General features: G+C 33.7%; 1 protein-coding gene across 1 annotated transcript in view; it reads right to left on the reverse strand.

Annotated features, from left to right (window-relative positions):
• Positions 1-17: 17 nt before the first annotated feature.
• The window catches only part of LOC134270626 (zinc finger C3H1 domain-containing protein-like), a 107,864-nt gene continuing 81,750 nt past the window's right edge, over positions 18-26,131 (reverse strand). The window contains exons 39-50 of the mRNA XM_062752866.1: positions 22,168-22,244; positions 18,886-19,044; positions 16,038-16,192; positions 10,095-10,245; positions 9,653-9,759; positions 9,147-9,390; positions 8,628-8,648; positions 7,720-8,163; positions 6,904-7,074; positions 6,022-6,432; positions 5,561-5,739; positions 18-2,220 (exon numbers count right to left, since the gene is read on the reverse strand). Of these exons, the coding sequence (XP_062608850.1) occupies positions 2,167-2,220; positions 5,561-5,739; positions 6,022-6,432; positions 6,904-7,074; positions 7,720-8,163; positions 8,628-8,648; positions 9,147-9,390; positions 9,653-9,759; positions 10,095-10,245; positions 16,038-16,192; positions 18,886-19,044; positions 22,168-22,244 (2,173 nt within the window). The 3' untranslated portion in view covers positions 18-2,166. The remainder of the gene's footprint in view (positions 2,221-5,560; positions 5,740-6,021; positions 6,433-6,903; positions 7,075-7,719; positions 8,164-8,627; positions 8,649-9,146; positions 9,391-9,652; positions 9,760-10,094; positions 10,246-16,037; positions 16,193-18,885; positions 19,045-22,167; positions 22,245-26,131) is intronic.

Raw genomic sequence — 26,131 nt, forward strand, 5'->3', positions numbered from 1 at the left:
AATGAAAATAACAATGATTATTACATTTAATTTTTTTTAATTTAAAACCTCATGAGTACAAGAGTACTTTGTTGTTTAAAAGAGTATAGAAATTGGATACAAGGTCTTACAAGACCATCAACAGTAAAGGCATAAATAATACATAAGGCACACTTATTACAAGTCATCAGAATTTACAACCAAGGAACTCCAGATTTTTCCATCACACCTAAGGCTTAAGATTTCAATAAAATTAGTTTAGTAAAGATATATTAAAACGTGAGATTCAAAAATAAGATTTGCAGTGTTTTATAAGTTATTTCTTAATTTTGTATAAAATGGTTTTTGAAAAATTAAGTAAGAAATATTGATGAACATGACAGATTTGTGACAAATGACAAAAAATGTAATACAGGTATATGAGAATGACATATGAACACATGAAAAAAATATGATACAAAGGCATTCTCAATAATTAACAAGTTAAATTAATTCTACTTAACAATCCAAGACAGTTCCTCAAAACGTCAAAGTTTAAACAGACAAAGTAACCTGAGTTGAGAAATATTCTGTGTCCCTGCCACAAATTCAGTTGCATAAATTTCATTATTTAGATTTACTGCAAATTGTATGCTATTCCACATTATTTAAATGACCTGTACATAGTTATGTCCCTTTATTTTTTGGCCTCTGACCTCAGTAAAGCTAAAATGGAGGACAATATGATAGTACTAGAACATACACTGTATAAAACAAAGAAGATACTGCTGCCATGATGCTAGCAAATATTGTCAAACATCACCATATTTACATTCGAAAAGAAAAATGTCAAAGAGGAAAAGCATGTGTTACATGTATTTGTTGAACGAAATTATGTTGCAAAAAGATTCAATTTGCTTTCATTTTCCAATTCACTATAACTGTCCTTCGGAGTTCATCAGGAAAACAAAGTTCTCTCCTGGCAATTAAATCATAAATTAGGAGGGTACTACATGTATATACAAGATGTTTTTTCTTAAATTTCCTTCAGCAGTTATGCACTATATGTCCCATTTTTCACTATATTATGTTTTTGATATTCATTTTTTGGAATATTATTGTTAAACTTTTCATCTATTATAATTTGGCCAAGTGTGTTAAACTTCCTTATATGTACATTGCTTTGTTACATTACATAAATATAAAACATGTTATTACTATATCTAGAACATTTATGATTATTCAAAACTTGAAAATGAATATATGAATAATCACAAGAAAATGGTGATGACGAACTGCACCACAGAAACCAATCTCCTCACTGTACAAATAAAATCATACAAAGTGTACTTGTCTACAATACTAACAGCTTAAATACAACAATATTTAAAAACACTCTCAACAGCAAATTATATACCCTGATATTATGCAATGGAAAAGTGACAATAAATACTAAATTCCTACAAAATATTGTGAATTTAATCTTTAGAATTTGTAACAAATTCAAAATGTAAGGAATATTTCTTCTGCTCTTATTTCATATTTAAAGTATTGTCTCTTGACTCTTAAAGAGAGCAATTTACTATGAAAAATAACTTTATTTTTACATAAATAACTTGTAGAATACTTCATTTTGTTTAAATGCAGGTACATGTAGAACATTCCTGCATTTCAATATTAAGGATATGTACAAATACAATAATATCAACATCAATCACATGTGTACTTGGAACAAAACCGGACATGTCAATATTTGTACAACCTATACTGGCATCACTTTACTAAGTTCTACACACAGTAACGAAAACCTCAGTCTATCAGTATGAGTCAGTCTAGTTCCATTTGGAAAATCGGGGCAGTAAACACAGGAGTCCTATTTATCTAGATGTGCACTTTCACCATTTTTCACTTGGGGTACATTTAGTCCACTTTGTTCTATCAGCATGCTGTCTGGATAAAGCATGGATATTTAACAGTCAGTCCTAACGTTAACAATGAGGTATATCAGGGGTCACATTCATCAAATGGATTTACATACAGATGCATTAGGTCACATGATCCATTTCTCTGGATTGAGTGAGGTCATGTGATGAGGTGTTAATAGTGCACCAATCACATATTTTGTTACATTCAATGAAGAATGTCAGGTGATATGTGTAAGTGAATGCTATTGGCAGATTATGCTGCAAGGTTAAAGGATCACTGTTGTCAGGGCTTGAATCCTGGTAGTTTAAAATAGGCATCCTGCATCATCCTCTCCATCTATAAAAGAAAAAATAATTTTAAAACTTTTAAAAACCAGAAGTATCTGTCGAGACTGTAGCTCTACTGGTTCATACTTAAAACAAAGGAAGAGAAAAGTAGCAGTTGGGACTTGAGACTTTAAATCAGCAATAAGTAGAAAAATGATCCTTGCCACTCATGAAAATAACAAGAGGCCCAGGGGCCACATCGCTCACCTGAGCAATTGGCTAGGAAAAAGCACACATCAGATCAGAACTGAAAGTTTACTGGGGGGGGGGGGGGCTTGAATTTTAACCCCCCAGGGGGTCATGATTTGAACATTGCTTGAATCCACACTATCTAAGGATGATTCCCTAAAAATATCACTAAGCATGGCTTTAAAATACTAGAAAAGAAGATTTTAGAAGGTTTCCCTGGAAATTCCTATGTAAAATTTTTATCGGCCATTTGGCCCCACCCTACCGCCGGGGGGTCATGATTTGAACAAATTTGAATCTACACTACCTGGGAATGATTCCATAGGAGTTTCATCTTTCCTGTCTCAGTGGTTCTTGAGAAGAAGATTTTTCCTATATATTCTTAATTTCCTATGTTAAATTTTGATCTGCCATTTTGGCCCCATCCTACCCCCGGGGGTCATGATTTGAACAAACTTGAATCTACACTACCTGAGGATGATTTCAAATGAGTTTCATCTTTCCTGGTCCAGTGGTTCTTGAGAAGAAGATTTTTAAAGATTTTTCCTATATATTCCTATGTAAAACTTTGATCGGCCATTTTTGCCCCACCCTACCCCTGGGGGTCATGATTTGAACAAACTTGAATCTACACTACCTGAGGATGATTTCAAATGAGTTTCATCTTTCCTGGCCCAGTGGTTCTTGAGAAGAAGATTTTTAAAGATTTTTCCTATATATTCCTATGTAAAACTTTGATCGGCCATTTTGGCCCCACCCTACCCCTGGGGGTCATGATTTGAACAAACTTGAATCTACACTACCTGAGGATGATTCCACATGAGTTTCATCTTTTCTGGCCCAATGGTTCTTGAGAAGAAGATTTTTAAAGATTTTTGCTATATATTCCTATGTAAAACTTTGATCAGCCATTTTGGCCCCACCCTACCCCTGGGGGTCATGATTTGAACAAATTTGAATTTACACTACCTGAGGATGATTCCACATGAGTTTCATCTTTTCTGGCCCAGTGGTTCTTGAGAAGATGATTTTAAAAGATTTTTCCTATATATTCCTATGTAAAACTTTGATCAGCCATTTTGGCCCCACCCTACCCCTGGGGGTCATGATTTGAACAAATTTGAATTTACACTACCTGAGGATGATTCCACATGAGTTTCATCTTTTCTGGCCCAGTGGTTCTTGAGAAGAAGATTTTTAAAGATTTTTCCTATATATTCCTATGTAAAACTTTGATCGGCCATTTTTGCCCCACCCTACCCCTGGGGGTCATGATTTGAACAAACTTGAATCTACACTACCTGAGGATGATTTCAAATGAGTTTCATCTTTCCTGGCCCAGTGGTTCTTGAGAAGAAGATTTTTAAAGATTTTTCCTATATATTCCTATGTAAAACTTTGATCGGCCATTTTGGCCCCACCCTACCCCTGGGGGTCATGATTTGAACAAACTTGAATCTACACTACCTGAGGATGATTCCACACGAGTTTCATCTTTTCTGGCCCAGTGGTTCTTGAGAAGAAGATTTTTAAAGATTTTTCCTATATATTCCTATGTAAAACTTTGATCGGCCATTTTGGCCCCACCCTACCCCTGGGGGTCATGATTTGAACAAACTTGAATCTACACTACCTGAGGATGATTCCACATGAGTTTCATCTTTTCTGGCCCAGTGGTTCTTGAGAAGAAGATTTTTTAAAAATGCCATTATTTTTTCTCTAATTCATTATTATCTCCCCTTGGAAAAGGGCGTGGCCCTTCATTTGTACAAACTTGAATCCCCTTTAGCCAAGGATACTTTGTAGCAAGTTTGGTTGAAATTGGCCCAGTGGTTCTTGAGAAGAAGATGAAAATGTGAAAAGTTTACGACAACGACGCCAACGACGACGACGACAACGACAACGCCAACGAAGACAACGACAGACAACGGACAAATTTTGATCAGAAAAGCTCACTTGAGCCTTTGGCTCAGGTGAGCTAAAAACCGATGCACAGAATTATGTATCTTAGTATAGTCTACTTGTGTGCCAAGTTATATTGAAATTGAACCAAAACTGTAGGAGGAGTAACATTTTGAAAGAATTTCACAGAAATTTGTATTCTTAGTAACCATGACAACACCGTTCATTGAAATCAAAAACCGATGCACAGAAGTATGTATCTTAGTGTAGTCTACTTGTGTGACAAGTTATATTAAAATCAGACCAAAACTGTAGGAGGAGTAGCATTTTGAAACAATTTCACAGAAATTTCTATATTTAGCAACCACGGCAACACTGTTCATCAAAATCAAATACCGATGCACAGAATTATGTATCTTAGTGTAGTCTACTTGTGTGCCAAGTTATATTGAAATCGAACCAAAACTGTAGAAGTAGCATTTTGAAACAATTTCACAGAAATTTCTATTTTTAGTAACCACGGCAACACCGTTCATCGAAATCAAAAACCGATGCACAGAATTATGTATCTTAGTGTAGTCTACTTGTGTGCCAAGTTATATTGAAATCGAACCAAAACTGTAGGAGAAGTAGCATTTTGAAAGAATTTCACAAAAATTTATATTTTTAGTAACCATGGCAACACCGTTCATCAAAATCAAAAATCGATGCACAGAATTATGTATCTTAGTGTAGTCTACTTGTGTGCCAAGTTATACTGAAATCAAACCAAAACTGTAGGAGGAGTAGCATTTTGAAAAATTGTTTACAGACAGACAGACAGAAGGACAGCTAGACAGACGGACGGACGATGGACACATTACTATCGCATAAGCTCTTCTGGTCTCTGACCAGTAGAGCTAAAAATTAATTATAAAAATGAGGAGCACCCCCCTCAAGAAAGCTAGCAAGTGACATCAACCCTAAAATAATTACATGTAAATACTGGTACCCGGTAATACTTTTGTTATGCACAAACTTACTCATTTAAGACATATTCACAAGCTCATTTACTATATCCCCTCAACTTCATTGCAAGGGGATTATTATTAATAAAATCTCAGAGCTGTCTGCATTCAACGACTTCATATTTACTCACTTTTAAACTTCATGTGAAAATAAATGAGTACATCATTATTTGGCCCCAATTCATATAATATCCTTTTTTATTACTCTTTCTTTCAAAAACTTTTCACTGTATAAAGGAACATCCTTCTTACATCAGTATCTGGACATTTTGGCAGTACACACATCCTCTTGGCCCTCCGCGCGGGACAGATCTGACCGCCCCTCTTTGGCCTTTTGATGATTGCTCGTCGCCTTTTCTGGACGGCGTTATCACCACAAGTCTGTGAACAGGGTGTCCAGGGACCCCAATCTCCCATCTGACAGTCAATGGCTGCGTAAAATAAAGGTTTTCATGTTTTAATCAACATAGGACAACATAGACTTTAATCAAGAAGAAAAAATAATTGCCTTCCAAATATTTGCAAGTACACATTTTCCAAATATATTTGTGAATTCAATACATTTTTGGGAGTTAATTAAAGTCTTATATAGTTAATACTGTAATTTAGAAACATATAATGATCAGCAGCAAATATTTTTTTGCACGTAGGAGTTTGACGCACTTCAAAACATAAAGATACCAGAAAAACATGAAACAAATACTGATACTTACGACATTTTGATAATCGACACTTCCTGGTTTTGACCAGCTTCCTGGGACACCTTCGTCCTCCGTTCTCAGCCGGTACTTTAATTGTCCTAGTTTTTGTCATAGTGCCCCTCCCACAAGTCACACTACACTGACTCCAGTCTGACCAGGCAGACACCATACAGTCTATAGCAGGCCCCAGACTAGGGTCGTGGGGCTGTACAGGAGGGCGGGGCTTTAGGGATTTCCCCTTCCCCTTCTTCCTCCCCCTCTTCCTTTTCTTATTTTTCCCCTTCCTGTTTTTCCTCTTCTTGGTTCGCTTTCCCTTCCCTTTCTTGGGTTTCTTGCTCTTGCTAACATTCACTCTCTTGATTGTGGTCACTTTGATGTCTCCCTCCATAGGAGTTAGGACTTCATTTCTGGAGTTGATCATGGCTGCAAAACATAATTTTTGTGAATTTTTTTTTTTTCAATGCTGTGACTTAATATTCTTTAATCTTATAAACTTGTGTGAGAACTCGCGAATATTTCTTTTATATAGTTAAACAAAAGATGCACTAAAAGAATTTCATGACATACTATAAAATGCAATATTTCTCTATAAATTTCCAATCTGTAAACGCATTTATTTTACAGCAGTAAATTCACATAAATGTGTTTATGTATGAATCTTCAATAAACAATTCAAAATGTACAGTTTATAAGATTTTTGCTACATTATATACGACAGATACATTATTTTAGCTATAAGGACTACAAGATTTTAGCTAGCAAAAGCTTGCAATAAGCAAATAGCTGCTGATAAAATATTTACGTTTACAGTTGCAACATTTTTTTTCACAACAAATTTCAAACATTGTGTCTTTGTGTATTTTAACTGTTAATGATGTAAATAAGAAATTGTACCCATGTGCTCTGTACAATACTTGTTGCAATCAGCCTCAATCTCAAATTTGTTATCGTTACCACGGCAACCACCATAGGAGAAAACCATGCAAGTTTTGTGAGTGGTGTTATAGTACCAGCGAGGGAAATTCCCCCTACAGGGCCCAATGCTGGGCGCCATTTGACAGATAGCTGCAAGAAAAAATCACCATCAACCTACTCATGCTAAACAAAGTTTGAGTCTCATACAGTTACTGATTACTGAATTTAGTATTATTATTGTTTTGTTGGTATTAAAATACACAAAAATTACAATTAAATATTAACAATTTTTGTTATTAATTATAAAATATCTTGCACCAACTTTGACATGCAATTATTTTTTTTTATTTAATGATGGAATCTGACATCCAAAACTAATTTCAAAGAATAACTTATCCCCTTTTCAATTCACCCCAAAAGTTCTACATCATTCCAGAAACTATTTTCAAACTACTTTTTTCAAACCAAAAAAAAAAATTAAAAAATTGTTTTTTTAGGAACTAATCTCAAGGAGGAATGTATCTCTAAAAACTTAATAGAAGACTGAATTAAAGCTTTTCTAACAGGGTGCAGAGGATGCTGTATTTAACAGTCTAGGACTGGGCCATTCTTGTGCAGCAGTGAAGTTATAACAGCAATTCAATATTTTAAAACCACTACTTGGTGCAGAAAATTTTTTGCCTCTTTAAAATGCAGCAACAACAAAATCTGTTATGAATTTTAAGACAAATTAGTTGAACAGACAACAAGGGGGTCCAAATTCCACTGCAGGGGGTACAGTGCATCTTAAAATACCTGTGTAGTCTTTATTTTGGTGGGCCAGGTGACAGTCCACCTGGGCCCTACACAAATCTTTCTCCATCAGATGTATATCACACTTGCTGGTCGTATTACTCTTCTTTAAGAAATTCCTCCACCTCTCACGAATCCCCATCCCACAGGTCTGACTGCACGGAGACCAGTCACTCCACTCAGTGATAGCACAAATATCACTGGGGTCACGCACAGTGGTGTCAATTTTGACTATGAAATCATCAGGAAGCTGCTTGACTTTGCTCCCTGACCCTAAGTCTAAACACTCTCCTTGACAGGACCTTGACTCCTCAAGGTCAATGCCACACACTTCTGGCTGAATCTGAGGATTTTTCAACAAACGTCTCCTTTCTTGTTTTCCGTTACCACAGGAGTTACTGCAAACGGACCATTCCGTCCATTGCGTTGTTGCGCATTTCTCCTTTTCTGAAATTAAGGTAGTTAGGGTTAGCCAGTCTAAATAATGAGAACCGCGATCAGCCCCATGCAAAATCTAAAATAAAATCATCATTATCATTCAATTCGTTAGTAAGTCAGAGTTAGGACATTAACGAAGACACTGTACTGTGAACAAAAAATCCCACCTATGGCAGAGAAACGAAAAATGTGAAGCAAAATAATGTTCACAGACTACTTTTTTATTGGTGTCCATTTTAAACAAAAAAAATTCTTACTCATGTGTAACTCTGACAACTGCTAAAGCATATATGGCATGCGTCATGCAACAAAAAAAGTAACTGATCCTGATGGAAGCATATTTCTCTCTACATGGCGTGTAGATTTGTCAAGACGCGCAAAATAATAACGTACACAGACACAAAACATAAATAAACACCGCCCTATATTGTGTGAAAAAAAAACATCACAACAGTGAAACACAGATTACTTACTGCTCTGTAGGTATTTATCAGCTGTTAAATGAAAAGGACAGCAATGGAAGAAGCGGGTCAGTGAAAGCATGAAGCAGAGTACAGCATAAGAGAAGTATAGAACAGCATGAAGAAGTAGAGAGACCAATCACTATAGACTTTATTCACTACTTCAGACAGACAACCTAAATTAAGTCCATTTTCTATCAAATTTACCACTAAACCTTTCATGCTTGCTTGAAATTTTTTTTTTCTAGATTTTTTAAAATGCAATGAACAGCCTCCCAATGTGAATTGAATCAAAAGCCAAAATGATTACCTTAAAATTTTCTGGACATTTAATTGCAAGAGAATGGACTAATTCCTATAGAGCTCACACAAACTACTCAACACTCAGAGAAAGATCAACTCTATACACAGAATCTCACGGCACACTCAACATTCGGTGAAAGATTAGAATCTACTTGGAATCTCACTGCACGTGTCACACACAGGAGCACATTATAGTCCAGATTCCTCCCAAATGTCGATCAGACTTACCTATCTTCTTTTTCATCATCATCTTCTTTTTCATCAGTTTTATCAGCTCCGAAGTACTCATCGTTTTCTCATCAGAGTCTTTCTTTCCCCCATCCCCGGTGCAGATGTCCTTGGTTTTTGTCAGGACCAGTCGAGCCATGGGTTTGATTGGGTGGTTGGAGAAGAAGGGTGAGCCGGCGTGGTTTGGTTTTCTGTTTGTGATACGCGTGATTTTTTCTTGAGGATCTGTTTCTATGTTGCTATCCTAAAAGTATTAATAATTCATCAAGAGTTATCTTTCTTGGAATGGATGCAATTTAAAGATAATCGTAAAAAAAAAAATCCCTATTACGCTAATAAATTTGATGACTTGATGTGAACCATAAAATCTCATTTTATTTATGCATATTTTTTATAAAAACAAAAGAAATCTATCAATTGAGAATTGGCTATGACTATACAGCTGTTTTATGTTTCACACTAAGCTACTTAGTCAATTTATGTTTTACACAAGATCTCAGTCTTACAAAGTAACTGATTCCACTGTCTGTCCCTGCATCCCAGGGGTAGAGGTCAAAGGTCATGGAGTCCGCCCAAGTGCAGTTCTGCAGGCAGAGATCAACCTTGCTCACACCTATAAATACACAAAATTGTTTATTACCAACATCACACACATCCAAAAAGAACAGGATATACTGGGTACTGTACACCAACTTTTATTTGCTTGCGAAAAATATTCCATGACCTACTTTTATTCATGAATATTAATCACCGTGAACAAATCATTTTGCTAAATGTATTTGTAGAGAATACAATGTATTTCCTAAGTCACAAAAATTAATCATTGCGGATTGATTTCAAACTGACGAATCGCGAGTTAAAGATGACACAAATAATAGTTGGTTTACAGTATTTGAAATTCCAATTTTCAAACTCTGATCTTGAATCTATCTTTTTTTGATAACTTACCCACACACCAGTCAGGGCTGGGTCCTATCATGGTCAGTAGGGAGAACAGGTGCTTGCTGGTGTCCACCTGGAACTTAGCGGTCATCGACCCTATCAGGTTGTCCTCACCCCACAAAGGAGTGGTCTTTAGGACTGTCTTTATGTTCTTGCTCTGAAAATCATAAAGCACTGCATTGTAATATTTTAGTTTTTCTTGACTAAGGAAACAGCTAGGCAACTAGCATTGGAAATTTTTGCAACACTAGAAAATGTGATATACATGTACATATATAGGTATGTGAATAAATATGTCACAAGAAGAATATATCAGTCATGTTGTGTCCATATTCCTCTAGTATCTTTTTTGCAAAGGTGGTCAAGCTTTGCAAGTATTTAAACACCTTTATTAACTAGAATTTTCTTTTTCTGATCTAATCTTAACACCTTAAAGATTTCTCTATATCACTTATTTTGGGCAAACCTGGAACTACAAGCATTAATATATAATTATCTATGTACATGTACCAAGGTATGATAAATCGAAGATTGTAAATAGTAAACTTATTCAAATATATAAATATTAGGTTGACAAGGTAATTGATCGAAAATGTGTACCATAATTCAATGCTTACATAGCTCTACTTAAAGTGCATCTGCAGCACTTTAAAGTTTCTGAAATTGAGATCATTCAATTCATGCATGAATTTGAATTATGTGACTGCGTATCCTTGATCCATGGTCTAAAGGTCATGGGGTCCCCAGCTAATTTGTCACAAGTTACCACACCCAACTGAATACACCTATTTCATACCTGTCAATTTTTAAAAATCCTCTGAAATTCTAGAAGAATGCATTGTTGCAACCAACTGTGTCATTTACAACTTTGAAAAGACATAAATGATGATCGAATTTACACAAAAATTGACACAACCTCAATAGATAGTTTTAAATGTTGGGGAGCTGTAATAGAATGTTTTATGAAAAATAATCAAATAAATATGATGGACTAGCAATAAACATCAGCACTAACTCTGATAAATGTACCATACATTGGATCAGCATTGAATTCCAGGCACACACCACAACAGCTAGATTAATGACCATAGAGAATTTATATAGCATTAATGTATTACTTCATTCATCAGCTCAAAGCACTCCAACAAAGCTGTAACAAAAATATTATAAAGGTTGAAACAAGGTATGGGGTTCTTTACAGAGGATATAACTAGTTATATACATCTAACACCAGGTCACATGTGATCTGATCCCCACCCCCACCTCTCCTTGAAGTCCCCCCCCCCTCCGCAAAACATGATGGAATATCAGATTTAAAGATATGCATTTGGGATTGTACTTATCAAACAGATCAGTTCTGATAGTTGCACTTAACCATGAATCATATACAAGCCAAATTTAAATAAATCTTAATTAACAGATGCACATTCTCACCCTCTTGCAGTAATTATCACTAAGTTGCACAACATGGCAGTTTTATTGCATTTCTATCAATGGCAGCATGTGTAAAGAGAGTTTATGAAGACAGAAGAGCTGGTTAAATCAAGCAGAATTTAACACACATAACCATCTGCTTGAATTATATTCAAGAAAAATTATCACATGAATAATCCTTGCTGTCAAGAGCTTCAGTGACACTGACTAATAATTACACTTTTCAAGGCAGTTTTCATTCATTTTCTCCAAATAACTCTACATTTATAGAGCTTACTTCGAAATTCTCAATAAAAATATCTTTCCAAGTTCTAATTATACATTTTTTTTCATTTATGGCTCTTCAGAACATATCTAGACAGTTATGAGCTCCAGAAATGAAGGATATGCAAGAAATATCACTAAAAAAGAATTAAGCTAGCATTCTTGACTATGGTTTTAAATAACCTTGAAAATGAAGAAGTAAAAAATGGCACCCAGACAGAATTATCAATGTACATCTTAATGCCTATATTTCAGGCTTGCTTCACTTCAGTTCTATAAAACTTTAACAGTATAAAACTTTGAATGACTTAATCTCTCTATTACAAAAACTTAAAAGAACTTTATGAATAATTCATTTTCTCCTCTTTAACGAGAGTCTTTGAATGTTCTCATTAATGTCGGGCTGATTAATGTGTAGAGCAATATTCATATTCATTAACAAATTAATTTCTTGTTTACAGTCAAAATAAAATTCATGCTTGACTTATGCATACTTATGTAGTAAATACTCAAGATTCAGGGGAAAATAGTTTTGCCTGCATGTTCATTCATATTCATCTGATTATCTGTTTGTTTGCCTGCAAAAACTTTAACCTTGTTCATTATTTTTTTTAAAAGACAGAGCTATGGCTTTCATATTTCACAGGTATATTTCTTGTGACACGACTTTTCTCTGGGTAGCAACATATTTAACCTCTTGGCCTTGACCTTACAGTTTGGTCAAGGTGTTTTCCTTGTGACAAGACTTAGTGCTACCCTTGGGTACCAAAAGTTTTTACCCTTTAGCCTTGACCTTAGATTTGACCTACTTTGGGAGAAAAATGTATTAACCTTGGCCATAACTTTTGAAAAGTTTGTGTTAATTAAGGGCTGTCATAGTTTCATTTTCATGTAGGTTTCTTGTCACTTGGGTAACTACTGTATACAGGGAAATTTTCGCCCCCGTTTTATTTTCGCCCCTTTCGCGCTAACCTTATTTGGACGAATTTAAAATGGGGTGAATTCAAACAATTTAGTGTACTTTCTTAAACAAAAATATGACTGGGTGAATTTAAAATGGGGCAAAATTTGTTTGCAAGTGTGTAAGGCCAAAAATAAGACGGGAGAAAATAACCCTGTATACAGTACTTTTTTTATCGCCTGGCCTTGACAGTAGTTTTGTAGTATTAAAGCAGAAAGGTCAGTAAGGAGCAAAAAAGATAAAAGGTCGCTGATAGAAGTATTTCTTTTTTAGCCAAATGGCTATATGCTACTTTATAATTCTTTAGACAAAATTACATTTTTTTTCTATCAAAACCACAAGGATATATTTTTGCAATAGCAACTTCCAGAAAACAAGCTTGTATGGAAAAATACCTCTGCAAATAAGAATACATCATTATAAACTTAAAAAATCTCTCATACAAACATACATAATTATATGGTAGTAAGAGTCCAAACCCATTGAGTTTTTCTTCTGCCAATTATAAAAAACCCTAGATTTACTTTGAAGAGCTTCATTACATGAGCATGCTTTGCTGGGCCTCAATACAGTAATATCTTCAGTTTCATGCTCGAGTGAGAACCCAACACATTTTTCATAACTCGAGCTACAGCTCCTTTCATGTTTTTTTTATCACATAAAGGTAGTATAAAAGCAATTATTTGATAACAAAATAGTCTAGATCATTTAATTTCCTTTATTTTTTGCAACATGAATCTAATTGGTATATAGTACTACAATGTATCATTCTATGGAAAAAAAAATATAGTCTAGACGTAAGAAATTTGTGGGGGATAACTATTTTAAGTGATAAATCATGATAATTTATTGGCATGTTAAAAAATATTAGATTTATAGAATTTATCATGCACTTAATTAAGAGTTTTTTTGTACTTCTACTTAATTTGGATGTTATATCTTTCTTCTTCATGCAGAAAAAATGTGGTTGAAAATAAATTTCAAAGAATCTATTTTTGTGACATCAACAAATGATGTTTTCATCAGAAAAGTACAATTTTATTGCTAAACCTTAACAATTCTACAAATTCTATTCCCATTTTATTTCATGTTTGAACTTAATTACAAATGTTCAACATCAAACATTCTTCTCTTTAAATAAGAAAGACGTCAGGAAAAATGCAGAAAACACGGTTATCATGAAAAAAATTAATGTCTCAATAAAAATGGACCACAGCTAATTCAGGACAAAGTAAAATTCCTTCTTTTCAATGGTTCAAGAATAAATTATTGTACATATTAATTTATATATGTATTTTGAGGTACATGTATTATTAACAACTGGGTCACAGTACTGCTCATGCCCTAAAAATTTTTTTTTAAGGAGGGGGGGGGATTTTGGTTCTAAAATGTTGAATTTGCACTTAAAAGATTTGGTAGAAATATCCCTGCTCTTGAATCTTAGTGCAGGTCACAAGAGTCTTTGCCCTTTGATCGTCTTTGTGTTCCCATCAAAATCCAAAATGTTACCACAACCAATGAGACTGAAACTGCTCTATGGTATGAACTCCATTGTACAAAGTCTTTGTGACTTGCTGATCTTTTTGCTCCAGAGTATTTTTTTTTATACCACAGCTATTGAGATTCAATTCAAATAATGTGGTTATCTAACCCATACAAAATGCAAATTTTCATAAATGAAGCATCCAAAAAAGATTTCAAACGCAAATGAAAATGACCAAATCATGACCTCATATTTCAGGTGACAAAGTCGGAGAAAGAAACAGGAGTGGTATATGGAGAATAAATTGAATGAAATTAGTTCTGAGACCTCATTTTGACCTCTGCCATAGTTTTCTGGGATTACGAAAGGTGGTCTAGGATTAAGGTCTGACAATGTTAACACAACTGTCTCCATTATAAAGCACCGTATCGTGATGGCAGTGCAATTTCTCTCTTTCTGAAATATCATGATAGATGAACAGGGTATGAATAGAGAAAACCTCCTTTCATATCTCTTAAAAGGACTTGGCTTTTAAAAATTTTCTTTCATAAACCAACAAAAATTGTTGCAATTTTTAAAATTTGTTTTTGATCGTTTGTTTGAAATTCGATGAATCCCAGATATGTTTTGATTGTTCGCCCCTAAGTCTACCTGATTTTAAATGTATACAACTTAAATAACATTTTTGCCAATTAAAGATCGTCACAACAATTGCTCAATTTGTCGCCAAACAAATATGCATCGTCATGCTTTCAGAAGTTCATAAAGTCATTTCAATAATACACTTCTAACACAGGGGGCGAGATAATTGCATATTTATTTCATATTTCTACCTCACTGTACATAAATAAACATCTTGATTTCCTACCAAAGAAATGTTTTCGGGCTTTTTATGGGGTGTGAGGGGAGTAAATTGCGGACTGAAATAACTGTACATTGATTGACACACAGTCAGACTGGTGCCGTAACATACATTAATCCCATCTATAGAGGTATACCCCCTTTACGTGCAATAACTTATAAAATTAAAAAAAAAAAATACCCCCATCTCAAGGATAATTTCATATCTGATTACTGAAGCAAGTAACTGTTTTGAAGCTCTCTCCATGGAGTTTGGGGTATTACCATCAGGGAAGAATTTTTATTGGCCAATTATATTCTTTTTGACTCAGTAATACTTAAACGCTAAAAAGAAATGTTCACAGGATGTGCACTGTATGTGAGATTGCAACCAAAAGGTTGATACACCCACAACTGTAGATGACTCTACAGTCATCCCTGGTGAAAAAACAAACAAACATTACTCACAATTTGTTTTAAAAAAGTATATCTAACGCTTCCTTCAAATACCGTACATTTTTAATAACTCATTTTGGAATCCCAAAACACCTACAAATATCCGTGCTCTTTACTTCATTTAATGCTGATTTCTGATATACGCTCTAATGTCCCTTTTCATCCTTTAAGAAAATGTTGTTTTCCTGTGTTTTATGTTTTGTGATAATGTTTGGCCAAAAGGCTTTCAAAAGATTTAACCACTCAAAAAAAATTGAATTTAAAAATCAACATGCTGTTGCTATTTATAAATAATTAAAACAAATGTACTTTTAAACCCTAAGCTGATTTCAATTCTTTTTACCTTTGGAAATCAAGATAACATATTTGAAAATCTTTGAATTTTAATTGAAAAATACTTACATTTTTCTAAATAGTATTTGAAAATCCTTGAATTTTAATTGAAAAAAATACTTACATTTTTCTTAAATAGTATCTGAAAATCCTTAAATTTTAATTGAAAAATACTTACATTTCTCTTGAATTCTGTCTCCAGATTGTTGGAGAAGCCGTATTCGCAGACTTCCTTGACCCCCCGTGACGCATACGTCCCATAATCCCACACTGTGTAGTCCTTGGTGTGTGAGGCCCCAACAATGCTGGACCAGTGGAGCTGAACTTTTTGCACTAAAAATTAAAATTTCATTTTTAAAATTTGTATTTTCCAACATGAGCAAAATGATTTTATATTCAGTCAAAAACATTTCATTCTTGGTAAATAGGCATCTAATTCTTTAAATTACTTGTAAGACTTAATTTGCAAAGTGCTTTAATAATTTTTTCTTCATTTTCATCTTCCATTCTTTATTTTCTCTTGTATGTGCAGTTTTGTATGGCTATCCAAAAGTACACTTCTCCTGTTCAGTAAGCTGGTACATTGAATTTCATAAGATCAAAGTCTCATTAAAATTCATGTCAACTAAAGAAAGAATCAATTTCAGAATTTTTCCCATGAAGAAAAAAAAATTTACACAGTAAGAGAAAAATCCAGAGAAATTCTTAAAAACAGCTGATCTTTATGTTTGTGAGTAAATGCCTATCTATCAATAACCTATTTAGTATATTTATGTGTCAGGCACCGATTTTTACAATGCGGAACAAGATAAGATGTGGATCCATCTCATAAAAATTCGACGAGTTGTAAAGAACGTGTTTCTTGTCCCTCTGATCTGATCCCCAGAATGAAAGAATCTCGATAACCTTTTGAAATCTAATTCAATAAGTGATAACCTAATAAAAAATACCCATCATTCCTAGGTAATATGCATGTAATCGTTATTGATAATAAACATTTCTATGGTGGCAAATTTTACTTCTAGCCTTCCAGTAGAAATTGTGTGATAAAATAACAAAAAGTATATAAAGTAATAATTAATGTATAGCCACCTGTTTAGATATTATGAATTGATAAACACACTTTTGTAAATGTAAGAGTATCTATAGTGTAAAGTAATAACTGTTGACTCTCAAAAATATAAAAATCTCTTTTTGATATAACTTAAACATTAAAAAAATACTCAATAAAAAATTATCAGAAAAAAAATCAGATCCATCAACTTTGCTCTGATAAATATTAAATAACTTGGTTGTTAGCTTGACTACGGTGTAAAAACTAATATCAGACTCTGATTGGTAAAAACGTTTGTTGTTGGGTAACATCTCATTTCACTCACGGATGAATTCGGACAAACATATCTCTTAACGTCAGATACGATCTTTCAATAAATTTCTCAATGGGCACAATGGGGAAATATTACTTATATCACTTAAAGATATTTTATCTATAAGGAGATTAACCCCTTTGAATAGGCAAAACACAAATAGGATAACAAACCGGGGACCTCTAAGCAAACTCAGTTGGCAAGCCTCTCTCTGGAATCAATATAAAGGGACCCCTCGTCCCCCCTGAAGTGCATTAAATTCTTATCACCTTGTCAAAAGCTATGACAAATGACTCCCCCCATAACATTTTTCTTTATCCTTGGAAGTCAGAAAACAAAAATTTGTCAGCTGTCACTGTGTCTGTTCATTTTGCTGGGGTGCTCCATTTGTTTGAGCAAAGACCCCACTCCCACATTGGACTTGTGGGGCATAAGGCAGTTTACTATAGGTTTAGATTTTAAAGTGACTTCATGTGGAGAAATCATTAACTCTTCTACTCCAAGCAAAACATTCGGTGCAAGAAACAGAAAGGAACCATTTAACACTTAAATTTCTAATGTCATTTCTAGATCACGAAAAAACACAGTGACCTAAAACTTTCTGAAATACAACCTGAATTGCTAAAAAATATTTTCTTTCATTAAAAAAAAATGCATTTAAATTGATAAGACTATTTGTGGGTTAAATTAATCTTGTCTTAAATATAAACATTAGGCTCTAGGTCATAAGGATAAGATGATAAATAAATTCATTTCAAATTTTCCGAGAAACACCCCGGAATTCTAGTGCAATAAATTCATCATTCGCTTTTCTCAGACAAAAATATTCTCGGTTTTAAGCAGATTTTGAGGCTAATTCTTTTTTTTCTAGCAAAAATTATCATATTTACATACATTTCAACATTGAATTCGAGTGGACCAATTATTAACCAACAAAAGTTGATGCATTGCAGAAAGGCATTAAGTACGCAGAAAAAGAATGAGATTTTGTTTATAGCATCAATGGTAATGAGATGGATATTTGTGCATTAGGAATGCTAACGATTTAAGACACCTGTACAGCAATATATGTTGAATGTTTTTGTTTATGACATGCTCGTAATTGCTTTGTAGTGATGTTACTAACTTTGCTCATCATTGCTAAATGTCGACCACTCAGTGCCAATTTAGGCAGTTGTCATGTAGCTGATTTACACTCGGAAAATTAATGATAAAGTTTCAGTTTGTCTACATTTGTTACCAAGTTTAAACAGAACAAAGACAAAAAATTCTCTTTCTTGTATTGCTTTTAAAAACGCTCGACAGAATACAAGCTACTAGTTGATTTATTCTTGTATGTACCCATGCAGTTGAAAATGTCAGAAAAATGTGGTTTTCTAGGACCAAGCCCCTTATTTATGATTGAAAATTAATTTCATGAATGGGCTCTCTGATGGCAAAAGTAAATATCTTTATATTAATACATATTTGATACAAATTTCATCTTTAAAAATCTGGCCCACATCTTGACCTACTTTTTACTACAGTACATGTATATGCTTGGGCTCATACAATCTGAATCATCAAATAGCCCTTAAATATACATGGGGATCACAGTTCACTTAATGAAGTTCTTTTTAATTTCAACCTTTTAATTAACCACTCAGCACCTGTACTTACATTCATCGATGGGGAATCCCTTTGGGTGGGTCTGGCGAGACCACAGACCCTGGAAATGCATCTTATAGCGGGCCTCCCCACAGGCACAGCACTGACTGTCCGCCTCCACCTGGGTCCCTCCCTGAGCCGTGGCGTCCCCCAGTGGCGCCTGGATCGGGACTGAAACGACAAGGAATCACAGAAATGTAATGTATCATATAAATCAAACATTAATCATACTCATATAACTGTGACAATATGATTTTTGATACTTTTAAATGTGTACTGTGCATTGTAATACTGTAATTAATGCAAACTGTATCTCTATACTATTTTTGCCCTAACAGACCATTTTAAGATAGTTTCTCTACAGCCAAAAGTTCTGGCACATGGGCTGTGGGAGTGAACAAAACCATTACATAATACCCAAAGAAAGGTCCATTCAGCATTCATATTACTAAATTAATGCTTGGTGCAAATGCAACCTTCTTTGTGACCTAGTAGGCCATCCCAAATAGATGTTGACAGAAAGATATCATAAATCTGTGAAGTAATAAGGTTTTTGTTTATGAAAATTATTCGTCGTCAGTTGAAAGAAAGACTTCTAATACAACAAAGACTAATTGTCCATTTAAAATTTATCAGCAAGAATAAATCTTTTGAATGACCTGCATCTAATATATATGACACCCAATTACCAGGTCATGGAGTAAATAAACGGGGATCATTATGAACTCGTCTTTCTTTCTAAACATCATGACTTTATAAAGTGTAATTAAAAACGGACCAATAATTCATACGTAACTGCGACTCGAAAAATCTACAGTCAAGGCGATTTTCTACAGACGTAATTACAGGTTTTCGTGACACAGTAGCGGTTTAGGAACTGTTTCTTGATGCTATGTAGACTTGCCGTCTTTTGGATTTGACCTTAGGACTACTATTCTGGGATAGATAATGTCTATTAGGGTGGGGAAAGAATTCCGAGCTCCCATTTCTCATTAATAGCTAGAGTTCAATGTTGTTTTTCCTTGCAATATTTCTGTTAATATTGAGAAAACCTTACACATCTTTAAAAATTCATTTCTTCTAATTTATAAACTTCCGATTATTCTTTAAATTATATCAGTTGCCCAAATCATTGCATTCCATACATTCACCTATGAAACTGTCAATAAAAGTATAGATGAAGTCATTTAAATATTTTTATAAATAGATAAAATTTAATGTTACCTTATAAAATAGATGATGTAACAACAAAAAAACATTTTATAGATATTAACTTTATAGAAGAAGTGGAAGTGTGTGTACTTTGAACTTTAATTGCATTTTAAAGTCGTGTCTGGGGTAGATGCAATTTCATGATGATATGCGACTATTTGTAAATATTTACTGATGTGAAAACTTGCCTGAAATTGTAAGCATAAAAATAAAATGCAATGTGTCAATGAACATTTCTGACATGGTAAAAAACAAGTAATATAACCATGTCTCAGTTTTCAAACTGTTAAAAAGTAAAAACATAAAACACCAGTTATGACACATAAAAAATTTAAGTATTTAAGATAGCAAATACATTCAATATTTAAAGACAGAATTCATCAATTAGAAAATAAAACATATCTTTGGCCTTTTTTTTTTTTTTTGGTTTAACTGCATACACATTTTCATGATTGATGGCTCTATCAAAATTTTGCAAAATTAATTTCTAAAATTTCCGGCATTTGAATCCTACATTTAATGAAGCTCTGATTAAAAATCTACAATTACCAAGCAACTGCTAATTACTTAAACATTTCTGCTGGTTCCTTCATAAACAGTATTTGTTTTTTTGGTATTTTCAGCAAATACAGGGCGAAAATTAAACAGAATCTAAATAGTGACATATATATCAGCTTCCAGTTGTAATTTCTCACAATGCAATCGCCAGCATCCATGATTTACTCTGACTCACTTCAACTCTTGTAAGATAAAAACTACGACTCGTTCACTAGAAATCTTGAAAATGGCTTAATTCTTAGTCTCATTTGTCAGTTTTATGGGTGTTTTTTCCTAGTGAGTATTTCCAGTACATTAGCATCTGTTGTAATGAAAGACGTCAATGTCTTTTTTAACCAAATTATGTTAACGTGGGGCCGAATATATAGGCAAAAAATCTTGACATTAATAACAAATCAAATATTTTAAAGTTTTCAACAAACTTTTCCCTTGTTTTCTTTATAGATCATTAACTTCAGTCTATAAATGAACAACAGTTTTATTTTTAAGGATAATCATGCCAATGCCATACTGAAAACTATTGGTAGCAAATTGGAATTTCTAATATTCAAGAGAATTTAAGTGTTCCATGGCAAAACTTTACATCAGAAACTACTTTTAAAAAAACAGGTGTTTAATTCTATAGAATCTTTACAGCTCTTGACTTTGATGTTACAGTTCACGGGATCACTTTATCATAAAAATCTACAAGTTTTTAATGACCTTGACAAGTAGATACCAAACTTTATCTTTGGGTTTTGAACATTTTTAAAAGAAACACCAGCCTGTTTACGCATTACAATGTATCATAGAACAAATGTTCAAACCCAGTGGCAGATTTAAGGGGGGGCGCACCTGGCGCGCGCCCCCCCTAAAATTGTCAAAAATAACGTAAATCACAGTTTCGTCTAGAAAATTTAAATATGTATCCTGGTAGACCTCATTTTTACCCTACAAAATCTCTAGAATCCAGGAGCTTCCGGGGGCTTCGCCCCCTGGGCCCCCAGCAGGGCTTTGCCCTCGACCCACTGGTGGCCTCAAGGCGGCCCCCAGACCCCTTGCCTACTTTTGGCGCCCCCCCCTAACTTCAATTCCTGGATCCGCGCCTGAAACCTATCTCCTATATCTAAAATTACATTTTACAGAAAAAGGTTGCTGACTTTAAACTATACATCATTTTGAAATTAATAAAATGTATTATTGTATGGATTACAGTTTCCAATACAATGATTGTAAATGAACCTCTGAGTGAAGAACCTTTTTCCTAGAGCCCAGCTAATTCAATGTTCTGCAGCTTCATTTAACTTTTATAAATAGTACAGTTGCGATTTTGGTACATATTTTGAACATTCAGTGTCTCTAATACCATAGATATAGATTGAAGGGAGTTGGAATTTAAAACCCAATTACCTTTTTTGTCTTCATTTACTAGTATTTTTTAACCTCAAAATCTAGAATCATCCGATTTATCAAGTTTTATTTTAATTTTGACAACTTTATATAACCATGCTTCATGATAATTTTTACTTTTATATAGATGCTTACCATCCTCACAGACTTTGTACGTCAGGCCGCCGTCGTCTTTGAACCAGATATCTGGATGTTCTGATATCACTGTACCTCTACAATAAAATAATAGGTTTTTATAAATTATACTAATATATGTTGTTTCTGAACAGTAATTTTTTATAAAAGTTAAAGCAATACTTTGTAAATGTTTTGCGGGGGTGGAAAATTGAACCTGTTGGAGGTAAGAAAAGTCACCAGGCACATTTATATTACTGACAAGTTTATATTGAACTGTCATTTGAATATTTCGATCTACACATCAACTTAATCATGGCACCATTATTAAAATTCACAATGGATGATAGAGAGTGTAGGATACAAAAGGGATAGGTTTAAAAATTATCAAATCAAAAAAGATCAAGCTGTTTTTCTTTTTATACCTGATAATTTACCTGCACAAGCATTGCAATATGAGTTAATTAAATAGATTATTGCATGCAAATTGCAATCACGATGAATATATTATCTTAATTTTTTTATAATATGCAGGGGATAAAAAGTCAAATAGATCAAATGGTACCAAAGGCATGTCTAGATTACCTATCACTAGGCAATTTACCTAAACTATATAATTATTACATTTAAACAATTGTAAGTCACAAGTATTTGTCAAAAGCATAACACAAATAGCGATCGAGATTGAAATAATTTACATGATGGTTATTTGCAGGTTTTGAAGACTTTAAAAATTTAATTTCAACACTTATTCCGATCAACTGAATTTATTGAAATATTAAGCCAATAATGGGCCAATTACAAATTATCGTATTGAATCTTTAGAAGATTTAAACATTTCCACTGTAATTTCTCACACCCAACAATGTCATAGACACCAATCAACATTTTTTTGCCTTTGCAACATATTTTAGAATTACAAAATTCTTATCCTTCCACAACAACAAGTCAATTATGTCATAATTTCCTAATTCCCAATAATAAATGCTAAATCTCCTGAACTAAGCCCACTCCAAAACCCTGAACGTCTTGGTGATCTGGTGGCCTTTTGTCTGGTCCCCTGACCATGGTTAAGTAGCACACCTGGTATGACTAGGGGGAGCCAAAGATTAGGATCAACAGCTTATTTTACGACTCCTATGTAACCCCGATCACTGATTCTTAGTGCATTTTTATGGTACTTATTTACATAATAGTCAAGATAAGGGATATATCCTTAATGTGGAGATCATTGTATCAAGCCAATCATACGGTTCTTGCTCTTGTATAAATTTACATCGAAATAAACACTTTGCAAATAAGCCGTGCTATAAATTCATTGCTAAATAAGTAACTTTTACAAACGTAAGTAAGCTCGATTTTTTTTTTTTTGCTGTGATATTTATTTATTGTAGATTCTAAAATGTAGATCATCAAGCATGCTTAAGAAAGGCTAAATTATGATTAATTAATGTTTTAAATTCAATTAGAATTCTCTAGTGGAAATATTCTTGTATACATTTAATAATTCTCTTGATCCATTGACACGAATTCTCTGAATTAGCTTGTTTTTCTTGCTAAAAGATTTAATGATCCCCTTAAATAAGGAGTCATGAAAATTTAGTGATCTACAGACTACATACAGCAGCAATCTAAGGAATTTCCTGTGAATTTTATAGAAATTGTGATTATAACCTGTAATAAAAGTACATTTACAGTAATAAATAATGTATGTGAACAATGAATAAATCCTTCTGGCTACATTAATGGTTTTACTTCCCAAAACAAGCCTAAGAATCAAGCGATCCTATTCCAACATGCAGAGAAAAATATTTTCATAATCTCCACACCATCAGTGACAGATTAAAGTAGTTCTTTTCTTTAAGAGATTTTATATGTCTGTATATCAGAAAATAAGTCACAATATTAACCTTTGAAAGTTGGTTTGAATTCCCTAAAGGAAGTGCTTTGAATGTGTACCTATATGTTATTATCATTACGAATAAAAAACATACATGGTTCTTAAATTCTTAGCTTCAAAAATGTTTTATATTGCATCAGCAGGCAGTTTGAAATTCAATTTCAATGAAAGTTTAGCATGAGAAATAATTTTTCATCTGATTTTATGACCGAAACACACTTGATGTATCAAATGCAAGTCAATATAATTGAAATCATTGCCAGGAATTTGTCAGCAGAATTATTTTTGTCGCTAAAATAAAAAGAAATATGCTGCACCAGAGGGTACACAAGAAGACTGAGATAATCCTGAGGAGTTTGTTTTTATTACTGTGAACTTTTGAATAAAATTTAGTGTCACCAATTCCATTTTAACTGGACATTTAATTTAATGGAAACCAAAAGAGCTTTGATCTAGCTTTGATCACATTTGGGAAATAAAATTTATTCTGTAGGAGATTTTTAGAAATGATCTATATATGATCTGCTCTCAAGTCTAAAATATTTTATGCATTTGGGAAACAAAATTTATTCTGTAGGAGATTTTTAGAAATGATCTGTTTTCAATCTAGTACCCTTGTACTTGTGCTGTGTAAAAAAAAAAATGTTTAAAATAATTCGTCAGTGGACGATATTCAACAAGACGATTGAAAATGAATCACAATTTGATATCATAATTTTTGTGGCTCATCAAAAGTAGCTAAAATTTCTCAGTATATAATCCATACTACCCCAGTACCCAGTGGCTATATTGTAATTATGTGGCATACAAGATTTCTCTCCCTTTTTTAAAATTGTCTTTCATTCTGATTGGCAACATATTTTGCCTTTTTGATTTCAGTGCATACAACTAAAGTGTTTATACTTTTGAAATAATTTCCATGGCTTGTAGAGAAATAAAATATTATCCTTCCCCTGTCATCCTATATTAGCAGTACATGTATAACTTTACTTTAGTCTTACTAGCACCAGTTTTATTTTTTTCTCTTTTATTTCAGAATTCAACAAAAAAAAATTAAAAATAAATATCCAAAAAACGGCAGTAAAGTCATTTTCATCTCATTATAATTTCAATTATCCTTCACTCCTTTCTCCCCCTCACTATTCTAAAAATGTGCAGCTGTAAGGGCTTATTAGATCTGTACCTGATAGACCTTGGTACTACAGTACTTAAGCCCTCCAGAAATTCCCTTATGTCTGGCCCAGTGTTTTACTTCTACTAATACTTTTGTTTTCATAATCCCCTGAAACCTCACAGAAAGACGGCCTGTAGTTTTTTAAAGACTTAATAAAGAAAAAAAAAGAGCATCAAGCTCGGGATGACGGCCGGTCTGTGAAATTTGACAGTAAGATTGTAAGACCTGATAAAAATCTGTGATATCGGGTGCTTGTCATTTAACATTGCCTGGACAGTTTGTAAACACTGGGGGACCGGCCCTGTCATCTTTTTGTCTGCAGTGAGCGCTTATTCTCGGCTTTCATTCAATTTCCAAATTAGCACATCGGGAGAGAGGGGTTCCCCACTATGGGGATCCGATAATGACTGGCTACGAGACTGTAAACTACTGGTCTGACAAATTAAAGTTGACTCTACACTACAGAATTATGACATATCCAAACAAGGCACCTCACTAATCTGACAGCATGAAGTAAACATTAAATAAATGTTCCAATTAAGACAGACCGGTCTATAGAAGTTGACAGATCATCTCAGGTTTGACAGTTTCACAGGTATCTCGTCAAAGCTACCCTATTGGCCTATCATTTAACACCATCGCTTTATACCCATTCAGATAATTTACCATCCATGGCCAAAGTTGAATCTTTTTCTTTTTTCAGAACTTCTTTATTTAACTTCTTTATTTCCGAGCTAGCTAACTCTACTCAGTGTGTTAGCACACTAAGGTAATTTAAACATTTCATGACTTGGCTGCACTGCAAGGCATTTTCCATTTTATGAATTTGTTTTAGCCCAATAGATTTCCAACAGATTGAGAAACCGATTATATACTGTCCAGTAGTTTTAAGGTTCTTCATTGAAAAAGCT

Source organism: Saccostrea cucullata, unplaced genomic scaffold, assembly GCF_032062105.1.
Source record: "Saccostrea cucullata isolate Sc308-1 unplaced genomic scaffold, CSIRO_AGI_Scuc_v1 ctg171, whole genome shotgun sequence".
NCBI lineage: Eukaryota > Metazoa > Mollusca > Bivalvia > Ostreida > Ostreidae > Saccostrea > Saccostrea cuccullata.